The sequence below is a fragment of the Sceloporus occidentalis genome, unplaced genomic scaffold (assembly GCF_023333645.1).
Source record: "Sceloporus occidentalis isolate IW3139 unplaced genomic scaffold, rSceOcc1.0.p SCAF_216, whole genome shotgun sequence".
Taxonomy (NCBI): domain Eukaryota; kingdom Metazoa; phylum Chordata; class Lepidosauria; order Squamata; family Phrynosomatidae; genus Sceloporus; species Sceloporus occidentalis.
Window position 1 is genome coordinate 353,682 of NW_028317196.1, and position 26,798 is coordinate 380,479.

General features: G+C 45.4%; 2 protein-coding genes across 2 annotated transcripts; both read right to left on the reverse strand.

The window, feature by feature from the left end:
- Positions 1-206: 206 nt before the first annotated feature.
- LOC149277348 (protein tyrosine phosphatase domain-containing protein 1-like) lies at positions 207-6,929 on the reverse strand. The gene is made up of 9 exons (XM_089503015.1): positions 6,719-6,929; positions 5,712-5,883; positions 5,237-5,317; positions 4,612-4,730; positions 4,040-4,177; positions 2,364-3,610; positions 1,399-1,584; positions 1,180-1,290; positions 207-293 (listed from the first exon to the last, which is right to left on the reverse strand). Exons 1-9 carry the CDS (start codon positions 6,927-6,929, stop codon positions 207-209), a joined length of 2,352 nt encoding a protein of 783 aa, XP_089359141.1.
- Positions 6,930-9,608: 2,679 nt separating this feature from the next.
- LOC149277349 (biorientation of chromosomes in cell division protein 1-like) lies at positions 9,609-10,106 on the reverse strand. The gene has a single exon (XM_089503041.1). The coding sequence runs from the start codon at positions 10,104-10,106 to the stop codon at positions 9,609-9,611; it is 498 nt and encodes a 165-aa protein (XP_089359167.1).
- Between the last annotated feature and the right edge of the window lie 16,692 nt (positions 10,107-26,798).

The following is a 26,798-nucleotide window of genomic DNA, read 5'->3' on the forward strand; positions in this document are numbered from 1 at the left end:
GGAAGGGTAATTGCACAAGACTGGGTCCGTTATGGGGGCATTTTGGAAGGTGACAGATTTGCTTTCAGTCCGCGTGATGCAGGGGGTATGATTGACAGGCAGGGAGCGCGCGATTGGCTGCCACGGTTTGCGAGAAATAATTGCAGGGCTATTGTCGACTTCTCGGGGCCTGGAGCGCGAAGACGGGGACGGCGCGGATTCCTTCCCTACTTCCGAATGTCGGCCAGGATCTGCTGAAAGAGCCGGCTGAGAGTCCTGTGAACCAAAGGACCGTCGGCCGAGTCTTCTGTGACCTTAAAGAAAAAAACAGTGTAAGCTCAGCACTGAGAATACCGACAGCGTCTTTAGCACTCAGCGACACCAGGATTCCATCCACTGAACAAAAGGCTGTCTTTCAAAACCCCGCAGGTCCCTTCTTTAGATGTCCCATACGTAATGATGTTTTTATATTACATCTGAAGAAGGGACGTCTGTGGTCTGAGAGGTTATGTGGCTGCCGCTGACTTTTATCCCAAATGGCGAACTTTTCCCGATTCTCTTACTTATAAAACCAGGTCAAAAGCAGCCGAGAGCCACAGGAACCGACCCCGTGGCACACATTCCGCCCCGTCTTTAATCCCTCATCCTGGGGCTTCGCTCGATAATCATTAAGCGGTAACACCGAGCAGCTGCCCCACTTTTCACGTTTCCACAAACTTTCTTTATATTTATAACTTTTAATTTCAGTGGCATGAGGAGAAACATTTCGTAAATACCATGCAAAGCGCCCTCCAAAAAACCAAATGCTGATCTAACCCTGGCACAACCCCTGGAACTTACCCCGGCACAGTGCAGAGGGGTACACGCACACCCACTGGAACTTACCCCGGCACAGTGCAGAGGGGTACACGCACACCCACTGGAACTTACCCCGGCACAGTGCAGAGGGGTACACGCACACCCACTGGAACTTACCCCGGCACAGTGCAGAGGGGTACACGCACACCCACTGGAACTTACCCCGGCACAGTGCAGAGGGGTACACGCACACCCACTGGAACTTACCCCGGCACAGTGCAGAGGGGTACACGCACACCCACTGGAACTTACCCCGGCACAGTGCAGAGGGGTACACGCACACCCACTGGAACTTACCCCGGCACAGTGCAGAGGGGTACACGCACACCCACTGGAACTTACCCTGGTGAAGGCTTTAATGATCCGTGTGAACGCGGCATCCCGTAGTTGCGGTGGCACCGGCTGCAAGTTACCGACACACTGCAGGACGCACAGCGCGGTCTGATGTTGAGCCTGCGGGTAACAAACAAACTATGTGCGTGACCTGAGGTAGACTGACCCAAACACCAAGCCCAAGGCTTTAAAAACTCTAAACTTTCATATCAATCATTAAAAAGATACCTTCTCCAGCAGGTAGAGGGCGCTGTCCATGTCACGGCCAAAGTTACTCAGCAGATCGACGTCCTCCCTCCTTATTATCGGCTCCTTCAGCTGCTCGATCCACGACCACATTAGGCCGGCCAAGACGAAGGGGTCCCTCTCGGCGCAGAGCCGATCCCAAGCGGTCTCCCGGGAATTCAGCTCCTTCTAACAAAATAAAACACGCAGATAGTATCGCAACCCTCGGCCCCCTCTCCATGTTTAATGTTCCTCCAGATTACGAAGGATAGAAGCAGCTCTGCACGGGACATTTTCAGGCCTAACTGGTTCCAAGCCGGACGGCTCATCTTAGAGATGTAATCAATGTGCGGGAGAGCCGGACGTGGCGGGAGAGCCGGACGTGGCGGGAGAACCGGACGTGGTGGCACGGGGAGGGCCTGACGTGGCGGGCACGGCGAGGTCTGGTGTCAGGGTGACGCGTCGGGGTAAAGTATTTCTGCTAATACCTGAGCAGGGGGTAACACAGTCGAGTCTCTTACAAGATTAATAGAAATAACATCGGCTTTTGGGGATAGGAATGAGAATTAAAGCTTCTTATCTCCTGTATCTCCCTGAAACTCAAAATCTATTTAATATAAAACTTTTAATAAGAATCATTTTAAATCTTATAGTAAAGAAGCTCAAACAATATAACTCCTTTCACTAGAACTTTTCAGATGATCGTTATTTTTTGTATTTCAGTGATTAGTTATTTGATAACCGTTTTGGGATTTAACTCCCTTCTGGTTGCTTGCTAAGCCTGCAGGCAGCGCCCTTTATCTTCTACTACTTTATCTTTGGGAAGCTTCTTAAATAACCATTTAGTTTTACCGACACAAAATGTCACTCAGAAAGAAGGCGAGACCCTCCGCTTAACAGCACGTGGGGCTGATAATTAGTACCCAGTCATAAGTCACGTGAGGGGCTCTGTCTGTGAGTGGACTTACCTGCCAAAACTGCACCTTCTCCGTCACCCCTTCCACTCCATCCATGTGAAGTCCCGCCAGGGCTTTAGCGGCCTGCAATCTTCTGGCCTCCGCGCTTAACTCTGACTGCGGGGCGGCCTCTGATTTCTCATCCTGATCTTGGCTTCCATTGCCCAGGTAAAATGTGGCTTTAGGCGACATGTAGTCTATATCCTGCGGGGAGGAAGCACTTCTCTCCTCCAGCACATGGATGTTCTGGGGACCCCCTGTGCAGTCCCTGGCACTTTGGGCACCAGCATGTGACTTAACCCTGCTTAGTAACTCAGAATCAGGTAAGTGTGTTTGGCCGCTGTCTGACAGCGATGAGTGCCCCAAAGAAAAGGTATGGCTGCGCTGAATGTCCCTGGGGAGCTTCCTTCGGTGGAAAAGCGGAGAGCCTTCCCGCTGCGCCTCGATGCTGCCCAACTTACTTTGGGTCCAGAACGAAAAGGCATTGTGCACAGAAGGCTTGTTCTCAAAGTTTGGCTGGGGCGTCTGCTGCGCTAGATCGTTACTTCCTGAGACGAAGCATTGTTTAACGGTTACGTACTGATTGAGTTTATTTAAGAAGGATATTTGGGTCGGCTCTGTCCAAGGAGTCTCCCCTTGCTCTAGAAGGAATTCTGCCTTCTTCAGGTCGGAGTCGCTGTAGCTTAAACGCTTCTTCAGGTGGGACAGAGGCTGAAGACATTCCACGTTCCTCCTCTTCCAGAGAGGGTCGAACTCCTGCTCGCTGGATAACACCGAGTCCTGAGTCAAGTAACCGGTCGCGGTGGTCGCGGAATGGCAAAGCGGATCTCCTGGCACGATGTCCAGCACTTTATCCAACTGGACGGTCGGCAGCTGAGACACCGTCTTCTCTATCTCGGCAGAAAGATCCGGCACATCCAGGACCTTCCCCTCCACCACCTGCTTATTTTCAACCAAGTCCAAAATTAACTTACAGACCAAATGGATGATTTTTGGCACGTATTTCAGATGTCGGGCTTCGTAACCGTGGAGTAAATGTTGCTGCCGGATCAAGTATTGGCTTAAAGTCACGGCGTGAGCTTTTGGATGGCAGCAGGCGAACACGTTACGCAGCGGAGTCAGGAACTGGGTGAACTCGCGAACGCAAAGCAGCTGCACCCGAGTCTGGATGGCGTTGTGACGCTTCGCCCGAACAAAAAGAATCGCTTGGTCTGCCGTCATTCTCGTTGCAAAAATTAAATAGCAGGCGATCAAAACACCTGGGAAAGCGGATACATTTCTGTTACTATTCGGATATATTGGATATTCAGCAGACGTTTAATACGCGGGGAGTAAAGGGAGGCAGCATTAGTGGCAACGACCAAACAGGTTTAGTGTAGGAAATACATTGAAAACATCCAAATTACTTCGGTGGAAAAGGTGTTGGTTTAAGTTACGTTTTCATTATTTGATGCAGGAAAAGCGATCATTTCAAGTCGACTTTTCTATGTATCCCAGGATCTGTATTTCTAGTTTATTTTTTTACTGTAATATGTTTTTTATTCTATGTATTTATACTTTGATTTCATATATTCTTTAAATGTATTTGCGATAATACATTTTTGATGTGCATACATTTTTTACTGAACATGTGATCACGGAAACCGGGTGAATTTATTCTGCAGAAAAGTTAAGTTATCAGGCGTTACCCGTCCGGCCGAGGCCCGCGTGGCAGTGAACGGCTACTTTGCCTTCTTGCAACGCAAAAGCCATGACTTTAACCATATCGAGAATTGTTGTCAGAGAGGCGACCCCATAATCCTTCCATCCAAAATTATAGAAGTAAACTAAAAAAACAGGAAAAAAAGCGTTAACATAGTAATTAGAGTAACATTTCCACGTCATACAAATAATCCAAAAAATAAATTAAAGCAGGCGGCAAAAAACTTCACATTAAAAACTAAAATATTAAAATAAAAACAAAACATGAAAAATCTGCTGAATGATCAATAAAAATCATTTTCAATAAGTGCAAGCAGCTCGTCTGTAGAATGATGGCCGTTACCGGCAGGCAGGATATATAGAGCCGGAATGTTACGTACGACCTGCAGGAGCTCAGCGTGGCGTCTGCGATTCATTTTAATTACTGTTAAAAATAAGTGGCCCGACCTACTAAACGCCACCATTGCACCCGAGCTCAGGGTCACCCAGCGCACCCTGCTAGGGACAGCCACGGGGGCCCATTCATAATTAATAAGGACAAGCAGCAGGTTATACTGACTTTCAGCCTCCATAAAGACCTCAGGATGGTAGGTGAAGCCGCTGTCCTGCTCCAGAGGATTCCCGCAGCTGGCGTGCTCCCCGGGACGCTGCAAATTAATGACGCTCTTTATACCGAGCCTAGAAAGAGAGAGTCTGGATTAACCTGCTGCATTTTATCACCATTTAACCCACAATCATTATATGATTACATAGTATAGACTGCTTTGTGTGCCCACTATGTAGGAGGTGAGAGTCGGTTCTCACCCTATTGAGAGTGTGCCTTGACGTGGCGGGTGAGCTTAATTATGCTTTGGCCAATTCATATAACCAAAACCTCTCATTTATATTATGTTTATATATTTGTTGCCAACTTTATTAGGGTGAGAAGCGCAGACAGTATTTTGTTTTTTTGTAACCCACAATCATTGCCGGTTAGCACCCTTGCAGACATTTTCATTCGCTTTCAAAGTTTTGAAATCTTTGTTGCTGGGTAAATTACTGGTGCAGGACTCAAAAAAGCTGCAAAACCTTGTGAATCCCTTTGCGCATTAGCTTGTTACCCCAGCGGCACGCGCGCTCATCATCCAGCCCGGGGGCAAATATATTTAATTCACAATGTGGCCGTTAATGGTGCTAATAATTACCTCTGGAACTGTTCAATGATATGATATCTCTCAATGATTTCTGTTGAAGGCCGTGCCATGGCCAGTATGTTGTCTGTAATCCTGGAAACAAATAGTTAAAAAAGCATTAAAATCCACGGATGGCTGACATGTGGCTTTCACAGAAATTGATATATAGGAGGTATTAGAGGACATTACCACGGCTACCGCTTATTACGGGCATTTTCATGGATATTTAAAGTGCTTCTATAACCAGGAATGACTCCGGGGCATCACCACAAACACTCTTTATTCCGCATTCTACGGCTCGAGAGATACTTTGAGGTTTCAGGATTTTAACGCCAAGGAACAGGCGATACGTTTTGGCCCAAATATCTTGTCATCCGTTATATACATTGTGCGCAACCAAAAAACAACAGGCAGAAATTCATCTATTATTATCTGGTGATAATTTGTGACCCCGGCAGCCGTTAGTCCGGCCGGTGCATTTATTTACCAGGAGGAGTAAAGTCCTTTTACGGCTTGATCCTCGTCGTTCCACCGGGACGGGTTCTCGTACTTACAGGCTCGCCCTCCGCAAGTCATGGAGCACTGCATGTGTCCTGGGATAACGTGGCGCAGACGCTCCCCAACCTTCGTGTACTTTGAGGTCGGACGTCTGCTGCTTCCTAACAAAAAAACAGAACAAGATTTAGACTGAAACTCTCTAATTAAAAGCCAACAGAACGAGCTCATGTTTTTATTAGACACGTCCCCCGATAATATAAGGGAAGTTAACACAAGGCTCCTTGCAACGAGCAGAACATCTAATAAGTATGAAAACATGAATGGAGCCGGTTCATCCCTGCATCGGACTTTTAAACATGACCACATAGTCTCTTTAAAAAGGAGCTCGTCAGACACTGAATAATGCGGGTTAAGAGACTCATTTTTCTTGTGCCCATCCAAACCCTCATGGGTCCGAGTGCCACCAAAACCACAGAGGGCCACACGTGTGCCAATCCCTCAGCCCACTCACAATACATTTTCCACTCCCTGCCACAGAAAGTAAAAAGCATCTCATTCTACATTTACAGAAAATACAAATCATCCAAAATGCCTGAAACCGTAAATCAGGAATTTACACAGAATGTTGGCGTCACAATGTATCCAGTTAAAAAAAAAAGAAATCAAGCCCCTAAAAGTACAAACACACGGGGAGACAGTTCCACTTTCCCCTAAATTACAAAACAGTAACTGAAACCTCCGAGATTCCCAGCGTGCGGCATCGTTAACTTATTCTACGACCGCTCAGCACAACGTTCACCGAAGGCGGCTCCCGGTGATCTGCGGCGAAGGTTACTTATCAGCCGGGGAGAGTCGAAGACACTCTGATAAACCACGGAGCCCAGTAAGAGACCTTCTGCCTCTCGCCGAGACGCTCCAGAGGAACAGACGCTCCATCCACCGCAATGCAATTAACAGACGATAACTGAAATGTGCAGAATAAAAGAAGGTCTTTACGTGTTGTCGCAAGAAAGTTTGGATTTGTGTCGCTTGTGCCGACTGCGGCCACGGCCACCATTACCCTCTGCGTGGAGGAGGACAGCACTTCTACCGCTGAGCTGCGCCTGCGCTGGATACGGCTGAACACGTCGGATGCCGAATGTCTCCGGCCATGGAAAAATCTGCTTAGACCGTTAACGGCAGAAAGTCGCCGGGGGGAAGCCTGCATGGCAGGGGCTGCGTTGCCAGCTGAGTAAGGATCAGGTCTAAGTGTAACCGAGCCCGCTGCATGCGCGGGGTGCAAATACAACTTGCTCTGCGTTCAAGTTGTACAGATCTATGTGGCTGAGTTTGTAGCCTCTAACGGTGCGATAGGCTGAATGGTTACTATAGAAACAAACAGCGTAAGTCACCGATATTACACCGGATACAGCAACAGACGGACAACTGGACAGCTGCGTAAATCAATTAACCCTTCCAGTGCTGCATGCAAAAGGGGAATAGCAATTAAAAAAAATATTTTTTTGTAAAAAGAAAACTGGAATTGCGATCAAAAATCTGTCTGTCGTCGGCTGTCATCTCACTCAGCATTTCTGATGTTCGGAGAAGCAATGTTTAGGTGAAACAAAGCCATTGAGTGCTGGTGATGTTCACATGATAACCCTTTTTATTATTAAAGCATAAATCTAATGATCTTAAAGGAGCTTGACGTCCCGCTTCTCCCAGGAGCTGAACAGATAAATCGGTTACCTGAGCTGGTGGCTGCCGGCTTGGAGACGCTCGCTGGCGGGAAGTTTGGGAGCTCATTCTGTATCAGCAATCCGGACGCCATGACGGGACCTGCTAGAAAAACCCAGAGGCAGAAAGGGTTAACCCCATGGTGCTAAATGGCATGCAGGCGGCTTTATCAAACACTCGCTGCTGGCCCTGCAGACAGAATTTTCCCAGAAACTCCCGTGTGGCACTTTACTGCGTTTATTAAATTACAGTTCACTTTTTAAAATGTTTTTGGGTCTTCCTACGTTTCAGTCTCTTCTTTAAAACGTTTGAGTGAAGTTGGGGAGAGAACGGATTCCACGAACCGGGATCCTGTCTGCACCATTAATCCTAAAGGAGTTATAGAAACCCATTGGAAATCTCCTAAATCCTATTAAATGTGTCGCCCCCTGCAGTGCGATGAAAGAACTGGATCCGCATCATCGAGACCCGGCCGAGGGAAGACATTCAAAGTCTTTAGTGTTCAGCGAATCCCACCCAAAAGGGGTTATTATCAGCACACGAGGGGTAAAAAGGCAGATTTCTATCTGCAAATGTTTAACAAAATGTTACAAAATACATGAAAATGTGGTTACTAAAGAGCACGGTCAGACATATTATCAGTCAAATTAGAATAAAAATACAAATAGAATAAAAAGGGACCCCAAAAGCTTCCAGTAAACCGACCAGAATTTTTTTTGCGTTGGATCTATTTTTCCCCGCAAGCCACGTTTCAGTAAATCACAATTATTTGCCACTTAGAGAATAATTGTGCCACCACATCAGGAAATACGTCTCACTACACGATGAACCCCTTCCCATCTCCGGAGTATTTTTAAAGCTCCCGCTGAAAAGAATAAATAAATTTCTGGATGTGTGCCGTCTCACCCGACTGCCTGCGCTTTGACGATGACCGGCAATTCAGCGGCAGGAGTTTTGAAGCCATCGCTTGACGTGTCTGGTGCTCAGAAGATTGAATTGCATTTCCAATTCAGAGAGTTGGAAGACGCTTTTAGCCCAGGAGGCAAACAATCCCGCTTTTGTCCTCAGCCTTTTCGCAGAGGAATCAGGATTTTTCTACCCAAATGCAGATTTGAGTGAATGCAAGAACTTGACGTTTGGGGCGAGAGGTAAGCGATAACTCCTACACTCCTCGATGGAAATGTCAGAGCCTGTGCTGAGGCTACCGGACCTAACCCGGACTGCCAACGCGATCAAAAGTCAGATTCCAAAGACTCCTTTCGTCTGCACTTTACTGCCAAACAGCAAGTATGATGGCAGAACCGGAGCTACCCCGGGGCAAAGAGATGCACGCAAAGCAATAAGCCCAGAAACCCATAGCTGCTGCCAACAACCCTCCTCGGCCCCTTCTGGGTTATATAGAGCTTGTTACAAAGACTTACAAGCAAGGAGGCTGTCATGTCATTGACAGCCATGTCTCTTTGTTTAACCTCAATTACTGTGTTACTATGTTACTACGATACATGTTCTAAACATGACACAAACCGGAAAGAGCTTATGAAAAACAAACTTTCAAACACAATGCCGGCACACCATTTTCGGCACAGCTATTTCATGCTGTTCGGAATCCTGTTCATACAGAAAAGACACAAACCGAACTTCCATTCACAAAAATATTTATTTCCAGCACAAAGTAATTTGTTGCATTTTCATACAAATCGCACAAAAAAAACACTTTATTATAAATCCGAAAAAAATGAAGCCCAGCTAATTTGCCGATATGCAATGCGATTGCGGACACATTCAGACGATACGCTAGGTAGTCTACCTGCCCGCAGACATAATCTTAAGGATTCTAGGAACAGGAATTCCTTTCATCTAAACGGTTCCCATCGCTCAGACTTTTTCAAATCACCTTTAAAAGCAAAAATACATGCAGAGAAAAAAAAAAAAAACCCCAAAAGGCCTCCATCTATAAATGGTTCAATGCTCCCGTTTTAATGCCCAGTTCCACTCACCGCAAGTCAAACAAACCCTTACGTTGAGTTACTAAGATCCCCCACCTCGCCACCCACTAACATCGATGCCCCACAACGCTGTCCTCCATTTCAGTTTATTGTCCTTTACACGTAAGCCACATGGAGGCAGTTTAACGGCACGGTCGACAGTTTCTTGTGTATGGACTGTCCTCCTATGAGGCCCCCTGAGATGGCACCGGTGGGTCCTGCTTCTCGGGCTCTGGTGGAGGGGGTGGTGGGGTTGGCACCACCTCCTCCTCCTTTTGATTAGCGAGATACTCATGGATGGCCTTTTCGATCTGTGGGCGGAATATATGATTGAGTTTGGGGTCTACAACTTGGGAAATGATCCTATCGACCCCGGCTTCCAGCATGCCGGACTGGATAACGCTCTGCCTGAGTCCGTTGCGCAGCTGGTTCTTGTTCATACTTGCGTTCCATTCCTGCTTATCCAAGTGAGTGGATACAAAGTTATCCACTTTCTGCCGAAGGTTTTGGTAAGCCGGCTTGGTGTCAACGTCAGCCAAACAGTCTCTCCGAAATCCGTCAAACAGCCCACGGCTTTTAAGCTGCTCGACAATCAACGCGATAAGCTGTGCGTCGCCAGGCGGGAGAGAGGCCGGATTTGTGACTCCGCCAACCGAAGAGGTGCCGCTGCCGCTCTCTGCCATAGCTGCTTCTTGTGTCACGAGGACTTCGATACTGTGAATATTCCAGAAATCTACAAAACAGAGGGAAATTTACTCAGCATTGTGAAAAATGTCTAGTGAAATAAAAAAAAAAAAATGATAGGTTTGAAAACTAATGAACACTCTTCATGTTTGTGCTGCGGGGTAAAACCAGAAAGCACGAGGGGGAGAAGAGCAACTTTCAAAGTTCCTAAGTGAAAAGAAAAATATTTTATAAAATAATTTAAAAATGAAGTTATTCAGAAAAATAACTTGTCACATATGATGTCAGATATGATGTTTATGTGATTCCTGTGATTGCGCAGGAGATCTGTCCCAGGGCAGACACCGGGTTCTTGACATATCGGGTTCTTGACATATCAATCAGCCTGGACTGTAATGCATCATCAGACTCCAAAATGAGCCCCACAGAGGGTATGAGCCGGGAATGGAGGCTCCAGGACCAGCAATCGTCGCTTTCGGGCATGTTACAAAAATCCTAGATTACTGGGCCCTTTTTGAATATGCGCCCGTTTGGTAAAAAGATGTAAAGATCAGGAGGAGAAGACATCAGCGCAATGTATGGATCGTCTTGCATTCGCACTGTAAAAGGTACCCTGGAGTCTATTATGTAACAAAAGGTCAGTTTTTTTTTCTCTCTCAATTTTATGAGGCCATGAATGAAGAGCCAGTAATATTTATTAAACAAATTCACAATAACCCCAACGTCAAAACAAAAAGGAAAGCACGGCCAGCATGGGGACACCCAGCGTTATCGACTCTCCAGCTTTATGCATTTCGTAGCCAGGAGGTCCATTTAAATTCACTTGGTGTTACCCTTGCAAATACAGGGAAGATGCTGAAGAACAGCCCCCCGTATGCATTTGCTCTTTTGCCCCCCCGTTTAACTCACCTGTGGTCAGACCGTGTGCAGTTTCTGAGCTTTCGATTGGCTCAGCGTTCCTCCAAACAGAGAACGTCGAAGAACATGCTGACATCTGGAAGAGAGTGGGGAGAAGTGACTTCACAGATCCGAGGCACAGAGGCAAAGGCGGCCGGCGGAAACTGCAGGCAACCAACTCTGGTGGCCGGCGCCGAGGTTTCGGAAAGCCATATTCTTGCAGAGATCATAGAAACGAGTGAGCAAGGACTGCTTAGCAAGCGAAAGTGTGAAACATCAAATAAAGCCACGTCTTACTCAGTATCCATGCATCGCTGAAATCGCATACAATTAACGATGCAAAAAAGAGCTCCATCGTGGTCCTCGTGCTGCCTGAGAGTGCTGAGGGCGGCAAATGTCATATCAGACAGAGCTGAGGGACCACGAAGGAGCTCAGACAGACCTCACATTTTGGGCTCCGGCCCACAAAAGAGACGGCACTTTCTGTGATAAGAGCTAAGCAGGGAAAAGCATAAAGCAAGAAGAGGAGACAGTGGGGGCGAGTGAGTTTAAAGACTCGTATACGACGGGGGTAAATCAATGAATGGTAATGTACATATATTATGACTGCATGGGATCACGTGCAGCAAGCACTGTCCAATCAGGGCCCATTCAGATGATCCGTCCCTAAAACATCCAAAATATCGTTGATAACTTGTGAAGTTATCCCAAAACCGGACAGATCACTGGAGGTGCAGACAGAGGGATGAGAGCCTTAGAAAGGTGACATTTGTCGGTCCCGCAGTAAATTCCTGTCCCCGAGACCCCCAATGCTGGACTTATTCTGTGACAGCGAGATATAAATCTAAGTGCATCACAAAATGAACCCCTATTATCCAGACAATGCAAGGCGGCTAGAAACGCAGAATATTATGAGCTTTGTGACAAGGAAGGAAACTGAAGTGACAGCGAAGAGAAAGCTCGGTTACCGCTTCTAACACACGAGGGCTTCCTCCCGTAACCAACACAAGTCACGTATAACCCGCCACAAGCCAAGCGTGGATTTTTAATGAATACGCTGCACATGGCGTGACAATGTTGTGTTAAACCCCAAGACGCACCTCGGCTATGGGTTAGATATCACTTCCTTTCATCCTTCCAATTAAGCACCAATTAGCACTGTGTGGGATAAGTGCCTGTAATCCGGGGTAAGGGCAGGGGCTGTATTAAGGACGAGCGACTCAGCACATGCCTTACGCTCATTTTACCACAATTACTTCTAAATACACCTTTTTTATATTTTCGGACACCTTTTTAGAATCTAGTGTTTTTTTTTTAGCACACTGGAGTAAGAGGAAGTGGCTGTAAGACATCAGGAAGTAGCCTGTGTAACAGAAAATGGCTTCCCTCATGCTACCAAAACCCAGTAATTCCGAAAAATTTTATTCGTGGAAAAGAGAGACTCTTACCTATTATGGAACGATATAAGAGGCTATTACCTTCCTGAAGTTTAGATTTAAAGAGAATTTTGGTAATTACCGGCGCATTATGGGGTGGACAATAGAAGTTGGTTACACAGTAATTTAAATTAAAAAGAAGAAGTCCATTAAGTCTCACCCCACTCATCCAGAAGAAGACAAAACCCCCACACATTGAAGTGATTTATAATCTAACCAATCCTTCAATGGCAACAGCAATGATTTCTCTCAGATACTCGTCTTGCTGTCACATTAAACACTGCCCCAGAGCCAATAAAGTAATCAAAGCAGCATTCCGTGGGATTATGGGTCAGAGTAGTGCAGTCACCATAGCAACAAATGTAAAGTTCCCACTGACTCTGTACATCACCCCATAATATAGATATCAATGAGCTGTTGACGGAACCATGTGAACCCCATGGGCTTTTCGGCGCCGTCAGCACTTATGGGTGATGGCAGCTTCTCCACCCCACGATGTGACTTTAAGACAACGGATTACACTTGATCTTCTGGGTAAGCTCCTTGTTTCAGGAAAGCTATAATTAACCTCGGTGCAGGGCTCTGGGTCTCCATCAACATCAAAGTATAAAGTCATAGCGCAGGACGGTATATCTAGACAGACCCATTTCTTCATCGTCGAAACCTAAAACCAACACTAATAAACCGACCCAGACTTCGGATATCCATGTGGACCAGGAGCCGTCGGCGACGCTTCCGTGTGACCGGCCATTGAAGGTTCGCAAACAATGCATGCGCTTTTCAGATATTTCTACGAGATGAGACATCGGTAATTTACACGGCACGATGCGGAGCACAATGCGTTATTGTTGAACATCTACATTGTTCTCCGACACATGAATTCCATAAGTATTTAGAGCTGAATAAATACAGAAATAATGTCATAAATCAAAACGGTTTATGTCCCGGCTCTTACCCACCCCCACCTGCCTGCGTGGCAGAGCCATCTGCACCTGTTCCACACATCACACACATCGTTCACTCTGATCAAGAGCCAAGCAAATGGCTTTCAAGACACACTTAATTCCGGCAAGTAGCCGTGACAGAGGAGCGAGGGACACATGCGCGTGACGTGAGCCTTTGTTACACTGGGACAAAAGGACATTGATCCGTTGGCTGTTCTTCGCTTCTCTCTGAATCACAATTTCATGGAACGCACGTGAATCATCCTCTGATAAGAACGGCTCCGGCACACGCAGCGACCTTGACTGTTCGGAGCCATCGCGAAAACGCTTTCAAGATTGCGCTCAGGTGGGAGAATTTTACCGAGGCTCCAGACAAGCATTTAGGGATTTTAGGGACCTTTGTTTTCCGGGTTACTTCAGTAGAAATTTAAATCCAAACATCTCAGACAATAAATCATACATTTCAGTCTAAAAGAATCAGCAGAATATTTACACGATTCGCGATGTAAACAACGTTCTAGATGTTTACAGATGTTTCTTAAATAAATGTTTGAACCAAGCAAAGGTTTATAAAGCCGTCGGGATCAGGTAGAACCCAAAATCTGGATGGGATTGTTTTGTGAAGCAAAGTCGCTCCCAGGGTGAGGAACACTTACAGCTAAATTGATCTAGAACATCCCACAGGTTCTGTGTTCCGGCCCAGAGTAGAAACATTGTGAAGAGGAGAAGAACTGTGACCAAGAAATAAAAGACAGAAAAGACTACGGACTGGAGGCAATTATTTAGGAAGGTTTAGAGACGATGCTGCCTGTCACCGGGATCGCACAGGAGACGCCGCGTACCGCAGAACACATCCCTGACAGCTGGTAACTCCGGTTTCACATCTTCCTCCCAACAGTCCTATGTTTACTTTAGCAACACGTATGTTGTGTAATCACCTGCAAAACCAGGTAACACGCGGACTCCGAGATAAGCGAGTCCCATCCAACCCGCTCTAAATAGCGATTCAGGATATTATGCGATGTTTTCTCACTTCCGCAGAGAACGCCATTAATAAACCTGCTATCGAGCGGCATCCGGTTCTCGATGAATTCATTTAGTGAACCGAATTTTAGGTTTCACAGAAATATAATAAAACCTAAATCCTGAAAATATGAAACCCCCTCCGGAGAGATGATAAGCTTGTTGGGTTTTCATTTTGAGTGCTCGGGTTTGAAGGGTCACCAAAGAGTTACTTTGCAAATTCTGTTAGAAAAGTAACTACTTTAGCAGAAGGTTCCGGCCCTGGAGACATTGTTACCGCGAACATTATACAATCGTAACATGCGCTGGGGTTTTATACACAGAATTACTTATCACAACGCAACATTTTGCTCAATTTTTTTGCCTTTAGAGCAAAGTGACGGCAGCACCAGGATTCTGCGGTGGCAAATAACGGCAGACAGGCGGGTCGCACGCAGGAGCCCAAGCTGCACATTTCAGTAGAAAGAGGAAGGACGTACCTATCACCAAAAGCAGCGTCCAGACCCCCGACTCAGTCACCGTCCCCTGGCACCGGCGGGTCAGCTGACATTCCGGTAACGGCTTCCTGAAAAGAGTAAGGGAGCTTGTGGTTACCCCGGGCAACGGTACAGCCCCCTATTAACCAACCACCTGACCTCAATGGGCGAAGGGGCTCAAAAAAACGCAGGGTGGGGTAAAAACAAAAAGCTTTAAAATCTTCAATAAAACTCAACGTGAAATAAACCGGATGCGGCGAGACGAGAGGTCAGCATCTCCCAGCGAGGCGGCTGAAACACTTCTTTATACACGGATCTATAGATTGACTCATTAAAGGTGACGTATACAGGGACCTCAGACAGCATAGCATGATGGGAGTTATACGGGAAGCATGCATGGCCCGCAGACCCACAGCCCCTCGTATTGTGTTGGCCATCAACATGGGGGCCACTCAGGGCGCAGCCAACCCCTCGCCTCAGGGCCATGTCGGGCGACACATTACAAAGCCTGGGCTGCCGCCACCACCACCTCTCTACGATGGCTTCTGAAGGGCTATCATTGATCATAAGCTATTTGATATTTTACCAGGCTGTCTGTGAAATCCCAGCCGGGGGGCAGCATAAGCCTGAGAGTGATGGGAATGAATCTAAACACATACAAAACCAATACGAGAACCCCACAGCCCCTCCGAGACGCGGCGGCTCGCCCGTTACCTGCTCCAGGCTGTGTGACCCGCACCTCCTTTCTTCTCTCATACACTAGCCGGCCATGTGCAGGTTGGGGTGGGCCTAGCTGTGTCTCCGCCCTCTTACTCTGCTCTGATTGGCAGCCCAAACCTGGACAAACATAATAAACCCTGGTCAGTGTGCTCCGTCTTTACAGGGAAAGCTCATGACTGGCCCATGAGTGCTATAATGGGGGGGGGGCTGAATATTAACCCAATCAATGCCATTGGGGAGCTCAGGAATAGCATTCCTGAAGGAGAGACCTAAGTAGACTGAAGAGCTTGCCATCTAAGGCAACGCAGTCAGACAATAAAGGTGTCATCTTTACCAAATGTGCTTATTTTCTTTCCACGGGGTGGCTCGGAATCACGTGACACATTTAGTCCACATTTAACCCTTTCACCGCCTGGAGGTGAGAGATGAACCACATAAGGAAGCAAGACAAGAGGATAAATTAGACCACCTCGTCTGCTTGTTTAACACATGGGACCTGATTATTATTTATTTACTATTTATTGATTTATTATTATTTATCGATTTATATAGCGCCATCATATTCCGCTGCGCTGTACAACGGATAAGCAGGACGTAAATAATGCATCACAAAACATCATAAGACAGAAACAAAAGGTAATAAGCCGTTGCATTCACAGTGCTGTACAATGGAAATGCCCTACCACCTCCACTGAAAGGCTATTCCATGCACCCATAACAATATGGAATATTTACATTCTTTCTAAATTTCCCTCTTCTCCAAATTCAGGGCAAGTGTTCTAATGTCACCCTCTTTGGGGCAAAAACGCCGCCCTATCATAGTTTGCTAAGGTGGTTTCGTGTCTGATTATTAGGGAGGTGGAATCCCTCAATTCCTAAATTTAACAAATTACCCAGAGGTGTCCACAGTTTTTATTCATTTAAATGCTCCGTTACCCAGAAATGCTGGAACTCTGGTCGGAAATCATGTCTCGGTTGTGAGAAAATCTTTATATTTTCCCAGGGAATGCATAATTCCAAGTCATGTGACACAAGGAAAGTCATTGATGAATGGTTGCCATATCAGCAGTTTTATCATGTCTGGGGTCCTGTTGACTGCCAAATTTACCACTTAACACTTTTGTAACTAAATGCAGAATCAGAAACAATATTCCCAGTAACTTCCCACAAACAGTTCTTTAATAAAAAATTTTTTTTACTGGGGACATTTGTCATTTGACACGAAAGCAGGTGATAGGCTGTTGCTATAGAAACTGAAAACACTTCTTAAAAATGTTTGTGTTGTTTTAATTTGATTAAACATCAGAGAAAAGAATAAAATAGCGGAGCTCCTCGAGGGTCGTTGCCTTACGCTGTGGGGAGTAATTAATGTGCATCTAAGTGGAACTGCACCTTTTACAAACTCCTCGGGGGAAGGCGATCCGGCCCGGAACGAAATGCTGCTCGTCGGAAATCTCACACGATGGCTCAACGGAAAGACTCTGACCACTGACTCTCAACCAGCTCCACCGAAAGACTCGACTCGATCCACGAGACTTTCTGTGAATGGGCGACGTGCCGCTCGGGATGAGTTGGAAGCTCGGTGAACGGATCTGCCGGGTTTATTCCGTATTCTTTCATCTACCTGGATCCATCCCGATGAGACACGCAGATAGAGCGCGGTCTTCCAATTAATTAATTTCACATTAATAACGATACTAATGAGCGTTAATAATTAAAATATCCAATGTCTTGTTATTATTATTATTAGTATTATTTCTATAGAATTCCAGCATATTCCGCATTTCACTCGAATGAATGGACTACTCGGCAGGAATAAAAGACCGCGGTGCGTGTGCGTGCGTGTGCGTGCGTGCGGTGTGCACACTCCTTACCTATCACCCACAGCAGCACGCACACAGCACATGCTCCAAGATGGAGGCTGCAGGGTCACATGACTGGCTGATCACATGAGAAGCTCCTGGCAAGAAGCCTCTGGAAGTCCTGGCAGAAGTGAAACACATCAAAGCTTCCTAAAACCCACTGAACAGCAGCTATTTTTATTATAATAATTATTATTATTTTTAGTATTATCAGTAGTAGTAATACTATTATTATTACTATTATTATTAGAAGTAGTATTATTTTACATTAATTGTTATTATTACGGGTTTTTATTGATAATATTAATGTATTTTTGTGGGTTTTTCCCCTATAATGTCACCTGATTCAGTTAAAACTGTGGATTTTGGTTGCTCTGGGGTGCTGCTTCTCTGTGTTTAGGGGCCAGACGGTGTCCCCACCGGATAAATCCGGAACATACCGCGTGGCTCCAGCAGCCGAGGGAATGGAAATTCCAAAACCTCTCTGGAAAAACGAAATGTGCCGGAGGAGACCGGAGCGAATTTATTGCGTTTAATCGTTTGCGGATAATCTGCACGAGCCGGCGAGCGCCTGAAAACCTTCCTTCCTCTATTTATCTTTCACGATCTGCTCGGTGGCCGATAGATTATTATTGATGAATTATTGGCGGAGTGACGTCCGCCGCGCTGGGGTTGGGGGGACACGCAGAATGGGATCTCACCCTATTTAAACCCCAAATTAAATCTGCAGAAGAAAACTTTAAGTTTCGGCCACTAAAAACTGTCCATAAAATGATAGTGAATTTTATATTTCACATTGTAACTGAAATAATGCAATTATAATTATTATTATTATTATTGTTATTGTTGTTGCTGTTATTATTATTATTATTATTGTTATGGTTGTTGCTGTTATTATTATTATTGTTATTATTATTATCTTAAAACTGTGATTTATGGATTCATTAGGAACGTTTATTTGGGGGGCTGATTGCTCCAGGGTTTAATGTGTTTTAATAATATTAAAACATTTGTAGCCCGAAAACAATTTTTCTGAAAATTAACCCCTTTGTATATTTTACAGGTGGCAGCTCTGCTCTTATGTGACCGCGCATGGAGACTATTAAAGCGTTAGACTGAACACAGATCGAGGGACATTGCTTTAACGAGACAGCCTGACAATCCTGATTATTTAGTTAACAAAATGCAGATCCGCGGCCTTGTAGATCAAAGCGTGAAGTCTGAGCCTTAATCAAAAATTCCATTTTCAAAAATCAAAATAGCGTTGAAAATCTGAGCAGATTCTGCATTCCTTAGTTTATAATTTCTTATATTTTATGCCCTTAAAATCCAAATCCCAGCGATAGACAGACAGATGGACAGACAATGTATTTAACTACGTGCCGCCTGCAACATATTGGATAATGCATCACCGATTCGTAAATTAGTTCCACTTTAGAGTTTAAATAAATGTTTATTTTTGAGCATTATTGGTACTGATTAATCCAGACTGAAAATTGTACAAGTATTTGTACAGCGCTGCGGAGTATGACGGCGATATATAAATAATAATAATAACACACATTGTACAGCGTTGCGGAGTGTGACGGCGATATATAAATAATAATATCACACATTGTACAGCGCTGCGGAGTATGACGGCGATATATAAATCAATAATAATAATAAGTATTTTCTGGTTTGATATTTTGATATCTCTTGGTTTTTGGGAATTGTTTCTTCGTCCAATAAACCGGAGACGGGTATAAAATGAACTCCACAAAGAGCCTCTATACGCAAAGTCAAATTCGTTTATTTACATTTTTACGCTTTGTGAGAATTCTGGCTGAGAACCAAGGAAATTCTGAAGATAAAATTGTCGGCCTTTGCCGGTGATCCCGGCTGATTATCCCACAAGAAAGATCCCGTTGATTAGACAGGAGGTTCCGTTGGGGCGGAATGCGGCACGTTTGGGAAATTGATGGATAAATAGTGGAGGCTATAAAATTATACAACGAGGATTTTCAACCTGCGAGCTGATGATCGTTCAGTGAGAAGATCTTAAAGCGGTCGGTTTGGAGTCGGTTTGAATACTTTCCAAAAATCACAAGCAGAACTCAAACGCTGTGAAAATGTCAAGGATGCAGCAATTAAGCGTCCGCTGATCCTAATTAGAGGTTTTGGGATCGGTGCGGACGCCATTCCAGGATCTCGCTTTCATGCTCTGCCAGCCGCGCGATGGAGGGCTTCCCAAAGTCACGACGACTTCATCTAAAGTGAAATATTTGGAGTCGGCCTGCAGGACCTTGGGGTTAAATCAAGGAGCGGCTGGCGGGTGTCTGACACTCGGACGGTGAATACGGCAGACACTCCCGCCATGTCAATTGCATCAAATTGTTGTTGGTGTGCGGGGATTGTGCCGACCGGGGAAGAGTTAATCCTCAGTGGTACCAACATCCACGACCCGAGCCCACTGCTTATGCCTCGTAGCCGTTGCTCATGGTTGGGGCGTCTGTGTCCCTGTTTTGGGTCCCTGGAAAGGTGACAGGGCAGCCCTGGCGAGGAGCGGTGATCTAGAACCACATCATTGTCTTGTTGTTCTGTGAGTCGTTTGCTTCTCCTCGGGCCGTGGAACCTAACGTTTATTACATTTTATTTAAAAAGCGCCAACAGATTCCATAGCGCAGTTACATGGAGAGGAGAATCCCAGCTTCACCATCACATGATAATTAAAGACGAGCAAACATTCCGGCCCAGAAGGAGAAAATCCTTCATAAAGAAAGATTAGACAAATAAAGAAATAGAAATGTTTTCTGCAATTACGCAAATTCATCATTTCACGGAGATCCCATTTTTTGTGTAATTTTTGTCAGGATGTTGTTTTTACAAATTGTGACCACAAGAGGGGGCTGTAACTTTACCCATAATAATAAGCCACAGACTGCTTTGGGACCAGTTCCTTTATTGTTCTCAATTTATGGCAAGGCAGGTGTTAATAGACGTCATAAGTGCAGCTTCTATTCATCCCGTTCGCGTAGATTGTAAGCTTGTGGGCAAGGCCCCCACTTTATTCTTTTATCTCCGTAAAATTAGTCTTGTATTTGCCTGCCGTTAATATAAATTACGCAAATAATAATAATGATGCCATCTCGGCACTTCATTGGTTAAACCCATGGCACAGTGTTTTCAAAAAAGCCCCAAAAAGTCCAGGACCTGATCATAGATACCCAGAACCTGCCGGCAGATCGGCCCCTGGTGGCCCCCGTCTAGTCGCCCGTTTCTCCTGCTGTAAAGACTCAAACCTTAATCAGTCGTTGGCCTCGTCTTAGATTCAGGAGCCGTATGTCTATCCCATGCATGTTTAATACCCTCACTGTATTGCCCTCTACCACTTCTGCTGGGAGGCTGTTCCACTTATGTACTACCCTCTCAGTAAAATGAGATCATTGACATACTTTGGCAAACATATTTCCATTCCTATGGCCATTGACATTAAATTCTGCCAAAACACTGCTTCCTCGCTGAATTCCATGCACTTGGCCGAATGATGGGGCGCAGCTTCACACAAAGTAGCCGAAATGAGCACGAAATGGCATAAATGGCTAATTTCTCTTTTCAGATGCCCCGCAGCACTTTCAAGTGGCCAAAAATAGTACGGGGTCAGTAACAATTACACCCAGCTGCAGGTCCGGTAGGGAGAGGAAAAGCAGGCGGCGGTAACCACCCTCCTGGGGTACCTGCCGGGGTCAGAGCTCACGGCACAAGAGCCCCCCCCAGCTCACAAAACACATTATCCCCTCCAACTGCCCCATGTCTGGGGTCGAGGCACAGAAATAACCCCAATTACTAAAAATCAACAATACAGAACTTGGCTATTTGCATGTTTAATGTTTCTGAAAAATCCGAGTATTTTCTTTAAAAGATTCAAAAACAATATTAACCCTCGTGATGAAAATAAGTGGAAAAAGTGCAACCGACCTCTGTGCAGTTTACTTATTTCAAGAAAATCTCATAAAAAGGATTCACAAAAAAGTAGATATAGCTTGGCTTCCCAGACGCTGAAAATGCATGTTTTTAAAAGGTTTTAATTGATTTCCTGATCTTTCACTGAAAAAGAGCATTTATTGTCTGCGTTTTAAGTCACTCGTTATGCCCGAGATATTCATAATTCAAAATAAAATACAGAACTGGACTCAACAAAACGTAATTAAACGATGTGTAGAAAAACATGAAACGTCTCTAAATCTCCTGATCTGTCGTGTAGGAGATGGGCGATACTTGTCGCTTTTAATAGATTTTATTCCCAAACATTTTAGTGGCTGAGGGTGATTAGAGCTAAATCCGCTGATTCTCATAGGATGCGTTGACTTTGTGGGTAATCTGTCGGTATTACGCAGGGCGCCGTGGCTCCCGTACCCAGGAATAACAGTCCCTTTTTTCTGGGAAGCGGGATACGGTGTCGTTATTTCTGCCATAAACACTCGGCGTCTCCCGAATAGAATCCGTTCACGACGTCCTCGGCAAAATGGCCCAACTTAATGAAATGTTCTTGGAAAGTGCAGGCGAGGCGCTGACTCGAGGTCCGGTACCTGCGCCGGAGCCAATTTATGGTCGCAGCTCGGAAATAGACCGGCGGATATTGCAGTTTGTAGATCTCGCTGGATAAAATAATATTATTCCAAGCGTGGAGCTGCGGCCCCAAAAACGCTTCACAGAAACGGCCGTGCCGGGAAAGCACTTAATCGTTTTACCAGCCGTCAGAATGAGATCTTCTTCCAATAAAATATTGACTTTTTCTGCTTTCTGCTCAAATCCAAGGAATATTTGCCCCCCCCCCATAAGAACCCTGTTTGCTTTAACCGTGAGATGACGGCTTGGGACGTAAGCGCCCGTAATCGGCTTCATCAAGAATAGATTCGATCTGCGGGGTGAACGTCTTTCAGTGAAACTCTTCTGAAGTCTAATCCTTTTCTGCCACCCTACATTTAGGAGCAGAGGAGCGGTCGGCGGGGTAAATTAAATGCCCCAGCGGGGCGGACCTCACACGCCACCAGAGTGGAGCTAAATTGCTTCATGACCCCAATGTGCGAAGCTCTCTGTGGAATCTCATTTCCAACACAACTGGAAAGGGGTCCTTACAGCGAGAGCAGTAAAGATGAGGAATCCACTGCCCAAGGATACAAACTAACGGATATTATCCGCGGAGGGTACACAAGAACTCTACGAATTAGCAGGCGTTTTTTTTTCCTGTATCCCCGTAGCATCAGCGGCCATTGGGATTTTGTGGCCAGACACACTTGATCCCAGCTGCGCCCCTCGCGTGCATGTTCCGGACCCCCCATCTTCCCAGGCTCCTTTTTCCTATGCCGAGCTTTTTTCTCCAAACTCCTTATGTCCTCCTTTGTATTTCTAGAGTTTTATAATAAACTAAGTTCAAAAACAACACATCCTAAAAAAAAAAAAAAAAAATTATATTTTCTGAAACATCTGGACAAATTCCACCCAAACATCCGATTTTCATCGATTATTTTTTTTATAATATTTTTCATTATCACTATTATTTTTGTTGCTCTTAGATATAAAAAAAACTCTGGAGAGGAAGTCTTTTTTTTTTTCCCTCACTTTATAAAAATCGAATTAGCGGCCCTCCGCGATGATTTGGTGGACGAAGCCGCCTGTATTTTATGCGGGTTTTTTCGTGGGTTTCTCTACGGGTTGAAGAGTTTCGGCGGATGAATAAGCGAGTTGTGCTGAGATGGATCAGCTCCAGACAGTAATTTGAATAAAATGTCTTCTTGGTAAATAAAACGTTTGCCGCAGAAGTTATTTTTAATTTATTTTTCGAGGACTTGCAATAATATTTCCTTTTGGTAAATAAACCCTTTGATTTTCCACTATTCCTCTCCCTCCCTCTTTCTGTGCCTGCCCTCCTCTTCCCTCCTTCCCCATCGGACGACGTCTCCCTGCGTCTTTCCTAACTTTTATCTGAGGAAGGCGCTCAGATTTTTAACCCCCCATGTCCCAGGCAACTGTGGGTGGCAGAGAGACCCCGGCTGTGCTTTTTTTTTCATATGACATCATGAAATAAGAAGCTATAGAAAAGGCAACATTGGCTTAGATTTGTGTTCTAAATATTGATAAAACTCACATCTTATAAGCTCTATGACCGTGCGCCATTCAGTTCCTGGAGTCCAAGCGTGGCCCCCGGGAACTCGTGGTTCAGCTCACCATATTTCAGCTTTTGGGTCCGATACTCTTATTTTAGTGTAAAAGTAATAACAATATTCTCAGATATACTGAAAGCTGCACGTTTTTTAACCCCCCCCCCCATTGGGGTAGGTGCCTGAAAGTCGAATGTCCGTATTACATCATTGTTCAGTAATACATCACGGTGCGGCGCTGAAAGCCCACTGGGCTGTGTTTTTGGATGTACGGGCAGCTCCGTCATGGGAAATAATACTGTTTGTATACCTCCTCCTGTTACTATATAAACTCTGATCAGGAACCCATTGAGACCTGCCAACAAAAACCATTAATCTATTTAATATTAGATTTCATCTCTACCTCTGAACCCCTCTGGAAACGTTTGGATAATATTTGGATAATATGAGCGTATGTTCTGTAGGGTGGGCTCGCGGTATGTGCCAGGCGGTCCGTGGCAAGGAGGCCATGCCGGAGGAACGTGCTCGCTATGGAGGCCAGTTCCTGTAACAGACGATGGCCTCTTATGATATTTATGAGAGGATCAGAACCGAATGGAAGAAATGATTGTGTTTCCGATAAAAGCCAAATGACCTCAGCGCTGTTCTTCTTCTTCTCGGGTCCGTAAATGAATGAATAATCCCCCGTCAGCTGCTTTGCTTAAAAGGTCATTTATGAAATGGTTCAGCGCAAAGCCCCCCGGCCGGACACGTTCATGGCGGTAACTTCGAGGGGCCGCGCAGAGCTCTAAACCGCATCTTAAAGATATAGTTTGCTGTGCGGTTGACAGACTTTATCTTTGTCGTTAGATGATCTTCTCTGCTTAACCTCTTACGGCCTCTCGACATTTTACAGATTAGAGAAAACCAAGAAATGGTCGCGGGCTGGAAGATGATCAGGCGGCCTGCGTGCGCTAAAAAAATGAGGATAAAAACTTTGCAATGGGTATTTTGAACCTTAGTTCTACATGTGTATAAATATATATATACATACCACGGGGTTACGACCGTTAGAACCTATCAGCTATAAACGTCTTTGGGTGCGCGGACTCCCGAAACACCAAACGTTGGGTTTGCTGCCCTCCAGACTTTGTGTGACTTGGACCATGATTTAAACGCTGAGATCGCGTCCGCCTTCCTGCCCCACCGTGCCGGTGTCATGACAGGCGAGGGTGCTGGGGCTGGGGACAGGCCCTGGGCAAACGTCCATTGAATAAAGAGACACTGGATAGGGTCTACAAAAAAATACCCCTCTGCCCTTCTCCTCGCTCATTCCAACCCTCTTTACTGCATCCAGCATCGGTCCCTGCCCTGCTTTTCTTTCCTCTTTCCCTTCTCTCGTTCCATCATTCTGCCGACCATCAAAGAAAATCCATTTTTGGGTTGATGTTCATGTCTTCCCACCAAGATCAGAAAACGTTACAGAATCAAATCCGTTTCACGTAAAATAATTCCCAATAATTTCCAAATAATATAACTTTGTGTCTCCGTTAAAATCTACCAAGTATCTCAGGAATTTGTGGCAAGTCCTGATCATTCACAGAGGAGGTGCTTGTAACTTGTAAGTGGGGCATGGAAACAAATGATTCCCTTACTGGAGAGGATGGACCACTCGTCAAATGTGCACAAAATGCCCCGATCAAAGTCCCAACATCTGGGGAACAGATGCCTGACCAGGGCTGAGGCTCCGCTCAAAACACCAGACATTTGACAGAAGGCAACCCAGGGGCCCTTGCCACCCCTCCAGAAATCCTCTTCCTGGTGCCCAGGGGTAAGTTTTCCTCTACAAAGGGCGTGTAGCGGGGCATTAACATTACACTGGGCCAGAATGTTTGAGCTTCTAATTATAATCCCAGCATCACCGTGGACACCATCTTACCTGCCTGTGAAGAGCTCTGGTCGCATAAGAGTTAAATTAATTATATTGAATATTTGTGTCAAAATATACCATAAAACGCAGCATTAGATTCCTCCCAGATTTTCTGGGTTTTTTTAAAGATGGCGTGGGCCGGTGGATACGCCAAATTACAAAAAAATAAAGCTTTACAGAAAGATTCCAAATAATCTCAGCCGCTTGATACAATGAACCGGACGCAAAAGAACTATTAGTAGCGAAGGACGAGAGCGTTTGCCAAAGTTCACATTTTTCCAGCGCTTCTCCGGCTGAGGTTTGACTCGATCCTAACTATCAGGAAGCGGTAAATGCTCCTCGAGTCACCGCTCGGAAATCACAGCAATGAGTCCTTTCTCCTCAATAATCGGGCCGCGGAATCTGCCTCCACTACAAAAATCACAGCAGAAAAGTGTCTTATGGAATTTAGGCAAAAGGTAAAGTTTTAGCGGATGTGTTGGTGGCTCAAAGGGTACAAGAAACCAGGGCAGTGCCCGGGGGGCAGAGGGTACTCCCAGGAGGGGATCTTTACCCATCAGGACAGCTGTCCGGCTCAAAGGCCTCCATACCATGGGTATTATTTCTATTATTAGTGAATGATTTATATAGTGCCATCATATTCTGCAGCGGTGTACAATGGTAGAGAAATGATACAAAGAGTGGTTTTGACCACAAAGTCCAGGCGCAGGCAGCTGATCCTGGTCACCGGAGCGTGAAAAAAAGTAACCGAATCTGCTCCTCTACAACTTTATCACCAGAACACCCAGAGAACCCAATCATTCGCTTAACATTCTAAGGAACAGGAAGTGGCAGTGAGTAGAATTCTACCACTTCCTGTCTTCTAGCACTCAATGTATTGGCAGATCAGCTCACACACCTGGCATTAAGGTGACTGAACCTGCCCTGTTAGAAGGAAAACTAAAGTTATCTGTCCAGGGTAACCCTCCTGGAATACTCATGGTGATATAATTCGGAGAGAGTGGTAGATAAATGGAACAGCCTCACTGCAGAAGTGGCAATGGATAATCTATTCTGCTCTAATACCCTTGGGTGATCTTCACCAGTTCTTTAATGTTCAGAAGCCCCAGAGCGGGGTTACATTATGGGGGGAGATGTCTTACCTTTACCTACTATTTTTCCCACATCAAATGAGACACATGAGACTCCTTTAAATGCCAACTCCCATCACTCCAGCCTCTGTGCAACAGCCCAAATACCTAATAATTCCATTAACAATTATTGTACCAAAATATAGGGTAACAA